Genomic DNA, 19,361 nt, shown 5'->3' on the forward strand with positions numbered 1-19,361 from the left:
ATGTGCGCCCGTAGAAAGAACAGTAGTAGAGACCAGGATAAAATGGCGAAATGATTTTTGTTGCGATTGTGAAAAAAACGATTTGGATCATATGTCCGTATATCAAAATTAATGATTGAGGCCGTGTAGGTAAACAAAATCGTTTTTCTCTTCTGGTAATTGAATAAAAGTTTTCAATTCTTGCATCAAATAATTGAAGGTATATTGGCAACGATAATCTACGGAATCCTTTTTAAATTTTAATTTTTTAAATTTTATCTCAGTGTTCAGACTTATTCTAATTAAATTTAAAAAGTTTTTAAAGAAATAAATAATTCATCAGCTTGTAGGCGAGGAAAATGCAATGCTTTCAAGCAAATAAATTTTATATCAACCGTGCAACCAACCACATGCCATACCATACATATATCAAAGAAGTATTAACACATGCCATATAAATTAATAATAAAGCCGTCGGTAGAGAAAATGAAGAAAAACAAAAATAGTTAACAAATGAATAAAAACGTAACACGAAGGTAATAAAGCAAAACTTTAGCGCAGAAAATAGTTTTAACTAAAGTTTGGCATTAAAACAGCATTTTCCACTTAAAAAACAAACACAAACGAATAGAAAGAACGGAGTGAGACTGCAAAAAGTGCGGTAGTAGTTAATTTGCAGTACCGCTCTGCGGCGCTACTAATAAAAAGCAGAAAACATCTACAAAGTAGCTAACAAATGATTTTCATATATTACAATAATTACGAGGCTTGAAAGCCAGTGATGATAATGTTGTTGGTTCTACTACGTTGCTATCGATGTTCACAAGCAGCATAACAAACCATTAACGTGGCTTTCAAATGAAATGAACTCTTTGGGCAAAAAAACATGTCTCGCAGAACAGTGCAGAAAGCGGAAAGTTATGGTATGCGTGTAAATTAAACCACAGAAGCACAATTGCCGACAAGTTATAAACTTTTATTTAAACATACAACACAAAACAGGAAGAACAAACCCATCGAAAACTATATAAACTAATGATAATAATGATGATTTCTTTTTAAAAGGCGTGATAAACGTGACAGTTTTATTGCACTCCATTCAACATCTGAACATGAACACCATGAATACCGCATACAAAATCAAAAAACTATTGAGAATAAGTACTGAGCAGCGAAGAGATTGCACTATTTCTTTGAGAGTGTTACTCTTTTTAATTCAAAAAAAAAAACAAAAAAATTTACCAGTTGCTCTGTTATTGTCATCATCATTCGTGGCTAAGCATAGCACATTTTAGATTACCACTGCAAATTATTGAAAGAGATACCGTACGCTGATTGGTTGTTTTGTACGAATTGACGAGAATAATAGAGAGAATAGAGTGGTACTCTCTACTTTAAATTATTGAAAATTGTTTTTGCTTTTCAGAGAGAAGAAAACCAGTTTTCATATGGCATTGCTTTCAAAGTGATGGCGCATGCGAGTTGATTGGTTGTAAAATGTTTTTTTAATGTCCACTTTGCCATGAGCTAAACCGACCGCCATATTTGAAAATTACCTTATACGATCTCTTTCTAACGTATACTTCTCTCCTTATCTTACATTTAAATAAGATAGCTCGGAGAGAGAGAATACGTTTTGATCTCTTCTCTCTCATTTTTATTTAAATGAGTAGGAATACAGTAGAGCAGCAATGAAAATTATGAATATTCTCCGCCGCTTTGAGAATAAGCGTATCGTTTTGCTGCACATTTAAGTTTACTGAATTTAGTTGAGATTCAGATTTAGAGCGGTTCAGTCGTTATTCGGAAGAAAATTTGAAGTGAAGAGAAGAAATAAAGGTGAAAGCACAAATATAAAATTCAACTAAAAAAAAACAAAATAAACTTGACTAAGAAAAAAAAAAATAAATAAATAAATGAATATATTTCAAGCAAATTGTTGAAAAACCATAAAAAGTGTTTTGTGGCAAATAAAAAAACATAAATTTTTGGATTATTAAGACTAAGCCTACACAAATTTTCTGGCAATAAATTTTCCTGCGGATTACTTTGCCAACAAACCATAAAAAGATTTATGGACAAAAATTTATTTATTTAAAAAAGAAAAAAACGAAAAAACATAACATCATTCATAAAAATAGAGTAGTTTTATTGGTGTTTTTGCGCTCATTACATATATTTGTGGATTACCTTTAGCCATTAACTCGTTGTGGATTAGTAGCTGTTAACTTCTTGGCATATTGAAGTTTTTAGTAAAATTTGCCTACCACCCAGTCCAATATATAAAATAACATCATAATGGTGGTTTTAGAAGGTGGCGGTGGTGTTGTTACCATCGGCACTAATCAATATTTACAACCGGATTATTTAGCACCAATGCCTGCAACGGTTAGTATAATGTGTTTAACAATTTTATTATTATTATTTCGCGGAAGTATGAAGAAAAGAATGGAGGAAAATTTATTACTTTTGCCTAAGATAATAAAACTGAAACAATAAAAAATATGCACAATAAATTAAGTACTAAAAGTATAAAATTAAGCAAGCGTAATAAATTAATTAGAAAGGCGTTATATGAACATAGCTCATACAAATATAAATCAAACAAGGCTAAGTAATAAAATCAAAAAGCTTTAGAATTCAAAATAGAATTTTACAAAAAATTTTATTATCGTTAACAAAATATTGACTTACCTACGTAAGTTAGGCAAATGTTTCGAACCAATAAACGGCACGTACATGATTTCATGCATTGATCTTAAACTTTGGTGGCAACTATAACAATTAACGAGAACTGCTCGTAGACTGTGTACAAGAATGCGTAAAAATCGCTTCATCCTTTCAGAAAAAGTTTTTTAAGAGAATGTTTGCTCGAAACACGAACAATTTCTTAACAGTAGTTTGAATCATTAGCGATGGGGGAGAGAACAGCACTCATGTATTAATATCCGACGGATAATTTGCTTCATTTGAGAAGTCTAACCAATAATAATATGTTACGCATTTACCCAATTTTAACGCTAAAATAATTCAAGTAATTTGTTCTGTAAGCATATTACACATAAAAAATGGGAATTGTGAAGAGATTTACGTTAAAAAATATATATTAAAAGTAGCCTTAAAAAGTAATTTGGAAAGAATTAGTAAGTAATAGGACAAAACGTTATATTCATATGCAGGAAGAGTAGAATATTGCTACACATTGTTTTAGAAAAAACGAAATATGCAATTACTTAGTTATTCATACATTTCCTCCTGTTGTCTATTTCCATTTCCCTTAAGTCTATTAAATGCCAATTACTCCATCATCTTAAATTAAGTGAAGATTGAATGATATTCTTAGGAAAAGCATATAAATCGATGAAAGGATTTAATAAAGCATTTGTTACGTAGTTGTAGAGTTAGGCAAAACTGCATCATATATATTTGATATAAGTCAGGTCCAAAATTCTTATGTAAAATCTATCATTAACTAACTAACGATTTTCGGAACACAGTTAAAGTCAAACTGACTTGTTTATGATATTCGGCTCTGAAGTACACGATCTAAAATATTCAGCTAAACTATATATACGATGTAGGGAAGAGCTCCTTGTAATACTCTTGGGACTCTTTTGTTTGTTAAAACTTTCCACGAACATAGAATCCATCTGTATGATCCTTATAAGAGAAAAATTTCATATTATTACATTTTTATAGTGGCAATATGTTTGGACCATAGCAACCATAGAGGCATAAAATGTCCAAACGCTTTCATTTAGCTCAAACTCTGAAGTATTTCTTATAGAAAACTTCCTTTATTCGAATCCAATCAAATCGCATGGGTCTGGCATTATTTTTCGTATAAAAAATCTGCTGATGAAACTTTTACTGGTTGTCTTACGTCTGGTTGTAAAGGCTTCTTTAGGAATCTATCGTATTGCGTAGCGCGTTAGCGATCGAAAGTTAATCCCCATCATAATTACAGAAACCTATTAAATTGAATCTCTTTTTTTAAACTAAGAATTAAAACTTTTCTCTTTCCTCCTTTTCTTCCTTTTTCAGTTATACTAATTTCTTCATATATTCCACTGTCTCCATATATTTACAGATGGACGCTAAGAAAAGTCCTCTCGCCTTATTGGCTCAGACGTGCTCACAAATCGGTGCTGATTCGTCGGCCGTTAAACCTTTATTGTCAATAGATAAATCAAAGAAGTCTGGCTCGACTTCATCGGCTTCATCCACGTCATCAAGTGTTGGCTCAGAAGCAGGTTCAGCCAAATCGCCGACACAAGCTAAATCTCCCAAGTCTACTACACCGACGACCACAGAAGTCAAGTTGGCATTTAAGCCTTACGAAACTAACGTTTTAAGTCAACAAAATCAAAATACCTTCAAATCGGCAGCACAGTTGTCGATATCAGCGGTAAATAATACAACAGTTGACGATCAACAATTATTGCAACAGCAGCAACAACAGCAGCAACAACAACAACGCCCGAGCTCAAAGGCTTCTTCACATTCGGGGGATATCAATACAAGAGTGCCATCGCGTAATAAAACGGATGCAGATAGCCCCGATATGAATTTAGGCAAATCTCAAGATTTAAGTTCAACACATCAAGATAATAATCGCAAAACAGTGTCACCATCGGGCTCATCACAACGCGGAGCTAGTCCTATAGTGCGTTCTGGTATGGAAGTTTTAAACAATGCCAACGGTTCGGCTCAACACCCTAAAGAGATGAGTAGCATGGCGGCGGCTGCGGCTGCAGCAGCTGCTGCTTATAAGGCGGCAGGCGCACCCTACGGTTTAAATCCTTTATCCGCTTTATGCTGTCCTCCCGGTATGGAGCAACACGCCAATCCAGCCTTTCGTCCACCATTTGCAGCCGGAGGATTTTCGCATCATCATGCCGCTATGCTTGCTGCAGCCGCCGCTAATGGAGCTTATTCAGGTAATCCTAATGGTCCAGGCGGAGGTGCTCAACCAAATCCCTATATAACCTATCAACGTATTAAGACACCAGCTGGCGGTGAGGCTATTATACCTGTTTGCAAAGATCCCTATTGTCCGGGATGTCCGTACTCAGCGCACAATCATCAAATGCTGGTTGGTGCCCCTTGCCCGGCAGGCTGCACGCAATGTGAACATCAAAAGTACGGTCTGGCCGCCATGATGGGTGCTGGCGGAGCTGGTTTGCCGCCGGGCCATCCATACTCACAAGCTGCTGCCGCTGCGGCGGCCAGTGCTGCTGCGGCGCGTTCCGCTCCTTATGTCTGCAGTTGGGTCGTAGGTGATGCCTATTGTGGAAAACGTTTCCAAACGTCTGATGAGCTTTTCACACATCTGCGCACTCATACCGGGAATTTGTCAGATCCTGCTGCTGCTGCCGCTGCTTTGGCGCAATCGCAAGCTCAGTCTTTGCTTGGCACTCTATTTACACCGTCAACTCTACGAGGCGCTTATCCTACTCCACCGCTTAGCCCTATGTCGGCAGCGGCAGCCGCAGCTGCTGCTGCACGTTACCATCCTTACGCCAAACCACCTAGCGCTTTGGCTGCAGCTGGGCCCTCGCCATTCGCTACGCCAGGAGGTTTCAATCCAGCTGCCGCCGCCGCTGCTGCAGCGCTTGGACCTTATTATTCACCTTACGCCATGTATGGCCAGCGTATCGGGTCAGCAGCTGTGCATCAGTAAAATCCTAAGCATGTCTAACGGCCTCAAGGGCCGGCATAAAAGTGATGAAATATAAACTCATGAATAAAATACCAAAAAATTGAAGACATAAAAGTGCATGAATAATACACAGAAATGGAAAAGTGTTTTAAATAAGAAAATACACCAATAACAACAACAAAAAATAGAAGTTGAAAGCCGTAAAATGGTAGCCGCATCCATGTGATGATCTCCAACCGACGGTAATGATCAATTCTCACTGTGATACTAAAATGTAGAAGAGCGCTAGTTTTGTTAGTTCATAATAATAATAATAATAAAGAAGAAGAAGCATTAGGATTACAATTTAAAATAAAATTAATAAAATACACTGAGAAAAATACAATCATTTTTTTTCTTTCTTTTATCGATTTAAAGAAAAGCAGCCAAAGTATTCAACAACATTTCTTTCAAGTTAATAGAGAAATAACTAAAGATCACAAATACTTCCATGTTTTCGTTTTTCTTTCCTTATTTTTTTTTTTTTTCTTAATTTTTGTTTATTTTGTTTGGCTTTTTTTTTTTTTTTTAATAATATAAGCGAAAAATGTTTAAAAATTGTTTTGAAAAATTACTTTAATATTGAATTTTGTAACCTCATGTGGTTGATTTCATACAACTTTTTATTATTTTATTTGAATTGTTTTAAGCGTTTCTACGATAACTAACTAAAACATAATAATAGTTTATGTGTAAATAATTATTGGATATTTTCCTGTTTTTGCTAAACTTACACGACAACACTCGATGTTTTTCAGATACCGTAAGAGAATAAAAGAAAAATTAAATAAAAACTTTGTAATAAGTAAAAAAAAAATACAATTTATGAACAATTTTTCAGTAAAATAAAATAAAAAAATGGCAAATTAATTAATAAACCAATAAAAATAAAAACAATTCGTATTTTTACTTTTCATTTTCTATCTAATACGGGCAACGAGAAACTGCGTCCTACAACGGCTATCTAACGAAATGGGCTTAGCGTTGCCGCTATAAAGGCTTGCACAACGCAGATGTACGTATCAGTAAACCCACAAAGTGCTAAAGTGGTTGCCAAGAGGCTTTAATTTGTTCCAAAGCCAGCGTATGAATGGCGTTCATAGATCCAAAATTAATTCTGTCTTTTCAACTTTTCTCCATTCATTTAAACACATCAAAAATTCCACGCAAAAATTTGTTGTTTCAAAATTTGTTAAAACTTCTAAAACCATGCTGTGACTTAATATCATTTTAAAGAGAGTTAAATCTAGGGCTCGCGGGTTCAAATCTTAGTGCGGTAGGCCATACTTGTTCGTAGCTTATTTCTAAAAATATGTGTTACGTTGCTTGCTTTATCATGATGTTCAAAAGTGGACAGAAATGCCTCCAGAAATGATTGATTATATCGGACTTTTCCTTCTTTTTCCTTTTTGGGTTGTGATAAATGTAGCTGATTGGATCAATTTATGAGACTTACAACAAAGTAATAAGAGGAATTTTCATCGGGCCTCGTTAAATTCAGTTCGGAAGCAAGAAACGCTTGTCAGTTTTACAGAGATGAAGGTTACTTCTCATGTCGATTTGTAACTTCCACGGAGTGAGATAGGCTTACCACTATCATGCTGACTTAAGAGAATAAGCCGCAGAAGAATGTGAGCGCGGGCTCTTGGCCCCGCAGCGGCCGAAGTATTGAAGATCCTCAGAAGGAAGTTATGGCATGAAAAGCGGATTTTCTTAATCGTTTGCATTCAAAAGAGTAATAGATGAAAAGCATGGATAGAAATCGATGTCAACGGTGGAAACGGTTTTCCCAATAACCACATTGAAGAAGCAACGCATCCAATTACCGTTGGACTATATAAATATTTAATCTAATGGCTTTGATTTTCATCGCTTCCCCAAACACACGAAATTTTCAAGCGTCAAGCGTAACAATGAGCACAAACTCGCGACGTAATTTGTAAAAAAACTCACGCTAATGATTGGGTAAATAGTGATAAATTTCGTTTGCATTTAAACTGATTGCTTTAAACTTCAAAAACATAAATAACAGTTGTAATCGATGAGTTTACTTTGAACCAATTTTCTATTTATGTATTGTTCATTAACGATCTTCTGTGCGGCACGGATAGCCTTATTGTTTTGTTTGACAGGTGGCTCCATTGTGTCACTCGTTATCATTCAATGAAAGATCAGGAAACATCAACATTCAAAATGCATGCTGCGTTATGAACGGTACACCTAATGAAGACATCATCAAACATTTGTATGGGTGCGGGAATATAGAGTCACACGATTTCAACGCAAACAAAACGGGGCGCTGTCTACCATCGTATAGAACCACTTCTTTGTTGCAGTCAATGTAGGGAAGAATCGGCAATGGTTGGAGCATGAGAATGCAAATAGCATTCAATTCACTGTAAAGAGATGGTGTTTGAGATGGCGAGAGCAGCAATCAACGCCATAGGCCTACAGCGTAAACAACCGTCCTGTATCCGTCCTCCTTTACACCATTTATATCGCGTCAAAGTGAGAATACGGTTATCATAGGCTGCTTGAGCGGGAATTTCTTAGTATTATTGGGAGTTGCCGTCCTCGTAAAGCGATGCTTTCAGGTGACCGGATATATATATGAATTTATATTTATATATGTTTGGTACGTTTTTTTCCCTTAAGTAGAGCGTACACAAAGGCTTTCATTCCTTGCCGCCCGCTCTTCTTCTTCCTCACCAGGGATTTAAAAATTGTTTTATGCAAAACCTCTGATGTATATATCTACAAGATATAAACGCATAAAAAGTTTTTATAAGCCCTCTTCAAAGGAGTGAGTACCTAAAAATTTGCCACAAAGCGATTAGAACTTTTTTATTTCATCTGTTCCATTCACGCGAGCATGAAATTGATAACCCATCACCCTTCCTTTGTCAAGTAATGTTTTACTTGAAACTTTGATGTGCTTGTGATGTTAGCTGCCATTCCATCGATCAATTTCAAATGATTCGGCACTATATTGAACATGTTATCAACACATGTCCTATAAATATAGAATGAATATTAAATACACAAAAAAATTAGATACAATGAATACAAAAGAAAATTAGCCCTATGGGGCTAAGCATTGTGTGTTTTAAAAATCTTGTCACTCTTTTCTTCTACATCATTCGCATAGTCTCAAGACAACCGAACATTATATTCGGCCTTTTGTTTCTTGTCAGATTAACTTCAAGAATTAAGTGAATAGTCAAACAAGCCTTATCTCTTACTAATCAAACATTTCTATAAATTATAAATAAACTCTGTAGTGGTTTATAAAACGTTAAATTAAATTAGCGGAAGAATTTTTATCTTCAATTCTCTCTTGAGTGACGAGTAAACATACCTAGAACCTAGATCATAACCCTATAAATAACGAATAAGTAAATAAAAAATGAATCAAATTTTAGATGAATTCAAGCTAATTATCCCACAATAATTTCAATTTATTTAGAGCATTTCAAAATCGAAATGCCTTTAACCCAAGAACAAGAGCTGAAAGCGTTTTTTTTTGGATAATTATCTTAACCTGGGCGAGTGACTTAAATCTAAATGGTTCAGCTCTGGAATCTGGAATATCTTAAAAGTTCGAGGATCCTAAAATCTATCGCCAAGTCATCTATCCCTCACTCAATAACTTTCTAGTCGCGTACATACATGACAACCCGATTAACAAACCCATGCTTGCTGGGGAGTGATCACGTATGAACAGTTTAAGTCTCGCTTAGGTTTTCGGCTGTGTCCGCTAAACAGCTGAACACCAAAATGAAAGCTAACTATCAATTACGTGATTATCCCTCCGAATAATGCCAGTCTTCAAACGATATATGTGAAAATTTCTGAACCTTCTTGCAATCACTTGGTAAGTTATAGCTGTTGTGGTGACGCTACTTATGTGGTTATCAAGAGAAGGGAAAAATCTTTCTGAACCCCTGGTTGATTGATTAAAGACGTTGCTTTTTAATGAAAAAAGATCACTTGTCTTAGAAAGAATCGTTCCGCTTACTAAAATATTTCTCTTTTCATACCTGTCAAGGTGCATTCATCTCAATCATGAAAAAGCTTATGCAAGAGCAGCGAACTTTGTAAAATCCGTATAATTATCGATGATTTGCTCCTACAACTATATGAAAGTATAATTGCAAATACCTTGCATAGGCACTTAGTATATACTTAATGTTTGCATATTACTGGATATCTGTCTTGCTAGCGTGTATAATGAAATCTGCGATATTACAGTAGTGCATAGTGCGATCTTTCCTCCTTTCAACACAACGCTCTAATAGGGAACAATAAAAAATGAAATTCAAGTTTCTAACTTAATTCTCTCTTGTCTAACTGCTTCAAGCGAAAACCTTTACTATCGTTTACGTTTATTATGCATTGAAAATTCCAATGCAATTAACAATAATAGCCGCAATTTTAAACATTTTTATTTAATTCATTATTTATGATGTGATGAAATAATCACACAACGGATGGAATAAAAAAAAAAAAAAAAAAAAAAAAATTTAAATATGTAGACATTTATTTACACATTGGTATTTACAATGCTTATAAAATAAATAATGAATAAAATAAATTTATTAAATTCATTTCGCTGCGTGATTTTTTTTAACAGTTTTTTTTTTTAATTTTTTTTTTTTTTTTGCTTTAATGCAATCATTGCTTTGTGACTGTTGGCTGTTTGCTGAGCATGTTAACAGTGTTAAGTATTACTAATAATGGCTGTCTGTATGTAGTACGATATACATACGTATACAAATCGAACTCTATGAACGTACAAGTATGCAAAGGTATTCGCAACGATTTGTAACAATCAATAAAAATAACGTTTGCTTTTTTTTTTCTTATAAAAATAAGTAAAGTAAATAAATAGTTTTAGATTTTTCCACCAGTCAGACATCTAACAAATGCTTTCAATTGCCTAGTGCTACATACGTTTGTGTTTTTATAGGTTTTCAAATACACACTATTTTAATTAGTCTGTTGCAAAAACATCATATATTATATAATATATAATATAATATATAATATATATAATGTTTTTGCTTGTTGTTAGTTGATCTTATGCTCAAGCTCTGTAAGAACTTGAAAAGAATTTTTTTTTTGGATATAAGGAAAAATTATAGAATAATAATATTTGACCAGGTTATTGAGCACATTTTCAAGTACTAAAAAAAGTTATATAGAATTAAAGAGTATTAAAAAATGGCAACACCGCATCCATTTTCGTGAGGCGTCTTTAACTGGAAGAACTCAGCCGTAAACAGTATAACTTTTCGAAATTTGAATTATAAGAAAATACTTTCAATTACATGAGTGTAGCTACATTTGCATGTGATCCTACGAACTTATTGGGTAATGGATTATTTGCATTCTCTGCTCTCAAGAGGCATTTAATCCAACCTATTGGTGAACATGTAATGAAATTCTCAACTTTCTAGTTTTCACTATTGCAGGCGTTTTTGTCGATGGACAACGTTCACAGTGAAAAAAATATTACGAAATTCGTAAAATTTAAATTTTTTTTTTCTAGTTTTTGAAATTTTTAAACGTCAAGTTTGATCGTAGCTGCGTAATTGTGGATGATAAAGTTAATGTTGAAAATGTCCCTTCTTTTTATGCTCTACACCACTTACGGTACAAGGGTATGTTAAGTTTGTGTGGACGCATGCATTAGATTCAAAACCACATTCACTTTACAATCATCACTGTAGTGTTTTTTATTGTTTTAATAGGTTTCCTACGAAAAATGGTTAAGTTTTCTTAATTTTTCGATAACAAAATGTGTCATAAAAAACAATTAGTTGAGGTTCCCTGAAACTATGGCAACATTTCAAGTTTGGGTGCGTTGGCAATAACATTGGTCGATGACTTGTAGAGTTCCCTCCATAATATAATGCACAAATTTCTATATATCATCAAGATTTTTTCCTGTTCAAAGACCATAAACCAGCTTCAGACGATAGAGACAAGTACTCAGCGAATGCTTAAATCACCAAAAAATTTTATGCTTACATGATTACATAATATGTACGTTTATATTTTCTACATAATTGCAAATATTCTCTAATTTCTCCATATGATATTGTTGAACTGTTGTACTTTAGGTGGCATTTTTAAGCCACATTCGACTCTAAAATTAAAATTCATTCCTACAATGCATTCATAAGATTCTTCTTCCTAGTGTTGAATAGTTACAGCGTAGATGCCTGCATGCATGTCCGGGTCTTCTCAGGGCTCACTGACTGGATACGATACCATTTTGGGTAGCCGTCATTGCCGGTCTTATAATAAATGGAATATCCAGGTCTTACTTGGCGATTATAAAAAACCGTCAGATGACGAAATCAATCTTCAAAGACAAATCGCTGGATGGTATTCACAAAGTGATTTCTGATTGAGTGTTGCATGAGAAATAATCAACTAAGTACACTGCTTGTTCAATTGAAGATGAAGTAACAAATTGAATCTCTAAATCAAGATATGTGACACACATTGCTAGCTGTTTGAAATTAAATATATACAACGATGGTACTGCTACCCGCTACCACATACCGCCGTCAATAAAACTACAACAAAGTTAACTTGGTTTTTTTATATATATGTATATATATATATGCAAGTGTATGTATGTATAAAGCATTTCAACAATACATTTAACAAATCTGTCAATCCCATTACAATTCCCATTCAATAAGACGTACCCGTCTTATGCGCAATTGACATGACAATCATTGACTGCTTATAAGGTTCCGCCGCTTAAGTTTCTCGCTTTATTCGTTTATTTAATTCGCTACAAATCACAAGACATCACGTCAATTGAAAATTGTCACAATTAATTAATTTATTTATGAGTTTCAGAATAGTTTACTCAATACAATGAGCTTTCATGCTAAACATTTATTTATTTATTTTTTCGTTTTCTTCCTTTTTTGTTGTTATACCCGCTATGAACTTCAATCGTTGTTTTCGGTATTTAATACGATTTTATTGTATTCTCGTTAAGGTTTGTTCGTCCATTAATGCTTTTATTGTTGCTCCGAATTGCGTTACTGCATATGCGGGTTTTTTTTTTTTACAACTTTCTTTATTTAAATAAATTTCTTATATAATAAAAGAATTTTTTTTTTTTTGCATATTTTATGGGAAAGCTGTAATTATTATTAAAATTATTTAGTATAGAGACCATAGATATAATGTATGGTGTTATCACTTGAAAAGATGTGTAATGAGAGGAGAAAATGTAATTTTTCTCATATCTCTAATTACATCATATCATCCGTACAATTACGCTGCAAACCAACTGCTAAAACTTGTGCAACTGATGAAATGCTAAAGAAATGGCCGAAGATCTCCGCACCAGTCAAGTAAAACATTTTCAATAAACACCGTTACTTACAGTCACTAGAGAGAGTAGGTATCCAGGTTTCAGAATATTAGTTTGTTGCCTGTTCATAGGTATGCTTTTTCACGCCCGCCCACTACTGAAGGATTGCAAATCTTCTTTTGACGTAAATCATTCGTATCAAAGATCCGAGCATATACGCATTCAAATCAAAATAATAAAACTTTGCATCGTTGACATTTTGCCCGCGCGGTCTTGAAATTTTTCAAATCCATCTTTCGTTTATGTTCACAAAATCAAAGCTTATAATAAGACTAAAAAGGTGCACAGAGAGAAATTCAGATTAAGAAAAAGAAGAAGCACATTTACGGATGTCAGGGCTCGTCCGGGATTTGAACCCGGGACCTCCCGCACCCTAAGCGGAAATCATACCCCTAGACCAACGAGCCGGTTAATATACCTGGCGAGATTAATAAGCTTTGGATTTAGTTCCACTTTATTAAGAATCTGCGATGATTACTCAGTTATAATATAAATAAATTATTTACAATAATGATAATAATAAAAAAAATATTTGTATTTTTTTTTCAAATTTCTTTACATATGAATTTACTCAACTGAGTAAAGTGCTTTCTTTTTTGTTTTAAAATGCGTTTAATAAACTCCTATAAATACATAGGTTTTTTATATGTGTGCCGTGTTACATTAGTCAAAATTCTGTATGCATCAGAGATCCTATAGAGATCCTATTGGTAAGCGTGAGTCGCAAAGTCAATGTAGCCACGCCTGCGCGATTGTTCAAATTGCTATCGATCAAAAAATTTGCACTTGTTCTTGTCAGACTTGTATACAACATCAGCAGTTGCGTTATTGCACCCGTACAATAATGCTACAATTGGTCTGCTAGAATGTGCAAAAATGCTTAAATGGTTTGGAATGTCTGTAAAGATCCGAAAATTCCGAGTATTATAGTTTTGAGATATAAACCTATACTTTGGCGCAGATGAACACTTTCTAAGAGGTCGTTGCTAAAGGACTTCTGATCCGTTTAATAACATGCTTACCATTGACATGGTTGCTTATATTCCCCGGAGAGAAGTATCTCGGCTTCAGAATATTACTTTCTTGTTTGTTCAAGGTGAACTCTTTCGCGTAGACCATTGGGGCAAGAAGGATTGCAGGTGATGTGCTTCCACAAGCAACTACTAAAAATAAATATAGGAGATCCGAGCTTATACGCATTGAAATCAATAAGAGAAAACACTGCATTGTCGGTGCGGTCGAGAAATTTCCCAAATGGTTTTTTAGTTTTAGTTTATGTTCAGATATCAAATATTTATTTGAGCTTAAAAAGCCCTACGAAAAAACTAAAAAAATAAATAAAAAGATGCTAACAGTCGGAAGGCGGCTTCCGAACGCAAGAGGGCTCGTCCGGGATTTGAACCCGGGACCTCCCGCACCCTAAGCGGAAATCATACCCCTAGACCAACGAGCCTCTTACGAAAGCTAATAAGATTAAGAGTTTTTAGATTAAATATTTCTTACAATGACTTGCTTATAATAAAAGTGAAAGTAAAATTTGAACTGTGCAAGAAAAGAGAAAAAAAATGACTTTAATGTACGGTTTTATCACCACGCGCGTGTGCATAATAAATATACAACTTATAGCTGAGTGTATATAATAAATAATTAGCTCAAAAATTATGAATATATATACCCACACAACAAGCGGTAGATTACTTTTTTTATGTAGTTGTTTGTTTATTTGCAAGCTTACTTTAGGCAATAAGCACATTTTTATAAGTAAAATATTAAACGACATGAGCTATGCAATTCCACTGAACTATATACTTGTACAAAAGATAACAGCTTTAAGACATATATATGTACATACGTAAGCACGTATAGATAGGACTAAGTATTTGCAAACCAAACAGTGCAAATCTACCCCATAGATTCGTTTCAATCTTTCTGACTCATGGCTATCACTTTGAGGCGAGTTTGCTCATGCATTGCAACGATCACTTCACTTCTCTTCAAATATCATATCACCGATTTTACGAATTTCTTCTTTAACTGTTTGTAAGCTAAGTGAGCAGTAGAATTCAATGTAGTCCAGAATATCAGAATCAGCTAAATCATTTCATTAACTTGCTTACAAAAAGCCATGAGTCAAGAATCTTTACTCTGTCCTTCAAGATTGTGGCCTTGAAATGTCACATAAAATAGTTTATTGAGATACCCCAGCTAAAAATTGAAATTGACAGAAAAGCAGGCAATCAATTCTCCATTATGTCCATGTCCGGTAGAATTTACATCCAAATACGCGATATATTAATAAAGTATCGTATGTTGGTCTGTCTTATTTTGCAAGCATATTACTACCACATCGCTGAATATGTTCGTGGGATGACTTATAAATGTAGCGACGAATGCGCATTATTTTTAATTATGAACCATCAAGCGAGATATGTCAAAATTTCGTATGGATCCTTCAATAGTCACGACGTTTATATGACATCCTCCGACCTAATTGAGTCATGTGTTATATTTTGATCAATCCATAATAGGTTAGAGTTAAAAAATTCTTTCCAAATCAAACAAGCTGTCTTTCGGTTTTTTCTTGCTTTCAATTACATGCTATTCATAACGATTGACATATATATTTGAAATTATATTTCGAATTCATTTTCAGTTCAACAGCCTTACATTTTTTATTATTTACTTTTCGTATACATTAGGCAAGTCTAGGCCAATCAATCAAAGTCATTAAATATAAGCAATGTTAGTTCAATGTAAAATGTGTTTCGCATAATCAGCGATATGTCAGAAAGTAATCGATCATTCAAATTCGCAATAATTAAAAATGCGAAAACCAAAATAAGACAGAAACACATTTTATTGCTAAAGAGAAATTTTTCAATAAATAAATTAAAAATTTATTTTTTTCAAGCGAATTCTCTTGTAAAAATTTCAAAAAAGAATTTATTTAAATTTTATTCTCAAATATTTTTATAACACAAAATATGTCATAAATTTTTTCTGTTTGATTAACGAAACATATAAAAAATGTATAAATATATAAAAAAAATAGAACATTTAATGTGTCGGCATTCTAAAAAGACATAAAACGTGCACACACATGCACGTTTAGTATATCTAATTGATAAAAGTAAAAGCATTATATTCGCTTTGTCACGAACCTCTGATGCTCTTCATCTAACATATCTTTTGAGGAATAAATTTTCGATCAAAATTTAAGTTCCAGTTTTTATTAAGAATGTAATAAATTAAAAATCGGGCACTCTTTATAGAGTACCTAGTAGAGACCTGAAAATCACAGGCGCAACAATCCGCAGGTAAGTCGTGGCATACCATCCATATCGACGGCGAGACTGAATCGCTTTCACAGGAAGGCGATTCGAATAATTTTTATGATTTTCATAAAATACATGCGTGTTTTCTATACGAAAATTCCGGTTTCATAGCTGGAAAAAATAGGAGGGCAAATTGGATGACAATATTGCATGTACGAAAGTAATTAACAGAAATGAAATGAATCTCAAATTAAGCTCCGATTTTGAAACTTGCTTAACATCTCTTCCACATTAGAAAAGGGTTTCGCTGTTATAATTATTTAACACCGCATCACTGTCGGTGCAAAACTATATTAAATTGATACAAATGTACGCAACATCCGGAAGGACATGATAGATTTACCTTTTTTTAACGGTTCTGCATCGATATAGGTTAGTCTGTCTGTCCTTCCGCCTATCCGTCTTGTTTTCTTGTGTTCAATCTACAAGACACAGTTTTTTAGATTTTCTCATGGAGTATCCTACACTGACTTGCTTTAGTCCGACGAAGACGAACGCTGTTAAAAATGGTTCAGATTGGACCGCTCCTTCGACCACTTTCCATATAAGGCCTTACTTTGAAAGGCCGGTATATAGATAACTGTAGAGTGATGTAGCGTATTTAATGGTGGACATTGTCAATTTATAATGTTTTTACTTATTTTCTTTAATAAAAACTTTTATTATATAAAAAGTCAACGTAGGCATCATCCAGAAATAGATTCGATATCGAATAATAAGTAATTGAACAATTGAAAATAAATCCAATGAATTACGTTTAACAACATAGATTGAAATAAATATAAGAAAACATAGTAACTAATAAATAGGCACACACAACGTATCTAGTGTAAAAGCTTAAAAGGTTTAAGTGAAATCCGTCTTTCTTTAAAGTGCGTTAATAGATTTACGCCCACAACACATCATTGTCACTAACTTCTGATATCTACTTCACTTACCACCTATCAATAATAATCATTGAAAGTGTCATTTAACGAGTTTAAGTTATTATAAGAGAAAAAAAAGTAAATCGAAAAAGTGAAAATGCTCTAAAAGAAAACTTCTCTTCACGCCTGCTTATTATATATGTAGTTGATTGTTTGAACTACGCTTACTACTAATCCAAAATCCAAAAGATCAAGTACTTGAATTATTATCCACTTACTTAACGAAGAAAGCAACAATAACATACACACACGCACAAACAAAAATGAAAATGTAGACATACTTGAACGTAGTTCCTAGAAATAACAAGACACCCAACACGAGAAGCATTTATTGTTGGCAGAATGAGAAAGAGAAAAAACAAAAATACGGAGAAAGAAAAAAACTCTATAACAACTCAAATCCTGTACGTATTGTAGTGGAAAGGCGTCAACCTTCAAGAAGTTGCCAACACATTTTTACATCACTTTGCACGAAATAAATGTCTCCCATGTGAGTGCTGACAGCATGTCACCTACAAATGTCATTTTAAACAAAAGAAGAGAGAAAAAAAAAAAAACAAAATGTAAAACAAGAAAAGCTAAAACAAACGCAGAATGGATTGGAGTAGTTATAGAGCAGCAAGGTATAATAAGAAGGAAAGAAAAGGGAAACAAATATGGAAATGAAAGAAAAAATTTACACTACTTTACCTATTTATTGTTGCTTTTGTAGCAGTTTGTTAAGTTGTCATTAAAAACAAAACGAACTAACATGTACGTAAGATACAGATCACAAAAATAAAAACAACAACGACAACAACAAGACCAGCAGCAACAGCAACAGCAGCAGCAAACAGAAGATACAATATAAAGAAAGTGTCAAAGTAAGCATTATAAAAATGACAGAAGGAAGCCATAAATATTAACATACAGCAGCAGCAGCAGGAGCAGCAGCAGCAACAACAACAGCAACTTGAGGCCCACAAATGAAGCGGAAAAATGCTGAAACAAAAAAAAAAATAAATAAAATTTCTGACACACACGCACTTTAGTCGTTCAAGTTTCAAAGGAATGGTAATAAAACTAAATGAAAAGAAAAATAGGGAGCAACCTAAAGTAACCTAAAGGGGTCTCCTACAGACAATAGCTGACAGCTTAACACTATTAATCGAGAAATTATTACAAACTATTGTCGGCGGTTGAGCAACAATACTGGAAACCACCTCTAAGATGAAAAATAAATAAAACTAAATGCCTTTATATAGATTCCCTTTTAAAAAAGAAATCGAACACATCTCCCCTAGATATTATAATACATGCGTAAACATTCCACATGACTGAGTTTAAATATGCGTTTGATTTTCTTCAATTTCACTCAATAAAAAGGAAAATATCATCGTTATCATCAACACCACAAACAACTTTCATTTTGATTGTAATTTCTTGTCATAAGTAAAACTTTTTGCGACATTTATCACTTTACATTTTTTACCTACTCAAGCGGATGGTGCACGCTGTAGACAATCTTGCAGACTACCTAAAGAGATGTAGCAATGAAGCTCGCTGTTGAGTTGCTTTGAAAAAGGAACCCATACACGTTGACAAATTTTATTTTATTTTAGAGATCCCCCAAGAAAGATTTGGAATCAAAAGGAGCTTACTGTGTATGGCATTAGCATTAGCAAAGCGTAGTGTGCTCTACATGTGATTTATTAATGTAAAGAGAGAACCCAAGTCCAAGTGAAGTCACTGAAAGTGAAGAACGTATGACACGGTCTTACCTCTTTTAACAAAACATTGGGGTATATGCTGTCGGCCACACGGTCGATTTGGATGCAATTTGCGAAATGCCGAATTGACAGTGTGCCTAGGGTCCATACATTCATTCCGATCCTGCAAAGTATAGTAGAAAACTATAACGACAAAAGGTTGAATGGCTGAAAATTTCTACCACAAGTCTTGCCAAACTGACAACCGCCCGGCTCGTCGAATTTTAATCTCTTTAAACGTCAGGCATGAGGTATGAAGCTAGTTAT

The 19,361-nt window shown here is 34.0% G+C and overlaps 1 protein-coding gene and 2 non-coding genes across 4 annotated transcripts; 1 reads left to right on the forward strand and 2 right to left on the reverse strand.

Annotated features, from left to right (window-relative positions):
* The first annotated feature begins 1,894 nt into the window (after positions 1-1,894).
* Positions 1,895-6,198, forward strand: LOC119633723 (zinc finger protein Noc). Of its 2 annotated transcripts, none has more exons than XM_038027420.1 (2): positions 1,895-2,367; positions 4,070-6,196. In XM_038027420.1, exons 1-2 carry the CDS (start codon positions 2,278-2,280, stop codon positions 5,660-5,662), a joined length of 1,683 nt encoding a protein of 560 aa, XP_037883348.1. In that variant the 5' UTR covers positions 1,895-2,277; the 3' UTR covers positions 5,663-6,196. The 2 variants fall into 2 exon arrangements, with proteins under 2 accessions (XP_037883348.1, XP_037883349.1); XM_038027421.1 differs by having other exon boundaries at positions 2,285-2,367; positions 4,024-6,198.
* Positions 6,199-13,420: 7,222 nt separating this feature from the next.
* On the reverse strand, positions 13,421-13,492 carry Trnap-agg. The gene has a single exon. It is a non-coding gene; the product is annotated as a tRNA-Pro (tRNA).
* Positions 13,493-14,466: 974 nt separating this feature from the next.
* Trnap-agg lies at positions 14,467-14,538 on the reverse strand. The gene has a single exon. It is a non-coding gene; the product is annotated as a tRNA-Pro (tRNA).
* Between the last annotated feature and the right edge of the window lie 4,823 nt (positions 14,539-19,361).

The sequence above is a fragment of the Glossina fuscipes genome, unplaced genomic scaffold (assembly GCF_014805625.2).
Source record: "Glossina fuscipes isolate IAEA_lab_2018 unplaced genomic scaffold, Yale_Gfus_2 2, whole genome shotgun sequence".
Lineage (NCBI taxonomy): Eukaryota > Metazoa > Arthropoda > Insecta > Diptera > Glossinidae > Glossina > Glossina fuscipes.

What these genes read in the sequence shown, in the direction of transcription:
- LOC119633723 (XM_038027420.1), top strand. Translation starts at nt 2,278, where the DNA reads ATGGTGGTTTTAGAAGGTGGCGGTGGTGTTGTTACCATCGGCACTAAT. An exon ending in TAGCACCAATGCCTGCAACG is followed by an intron (nt 2,368 to 4,069) that starts GTTAGTATAATG and finishes ATATATTTACAG; the next exon opens with ATGGACGCTAAGAAAAGTCC.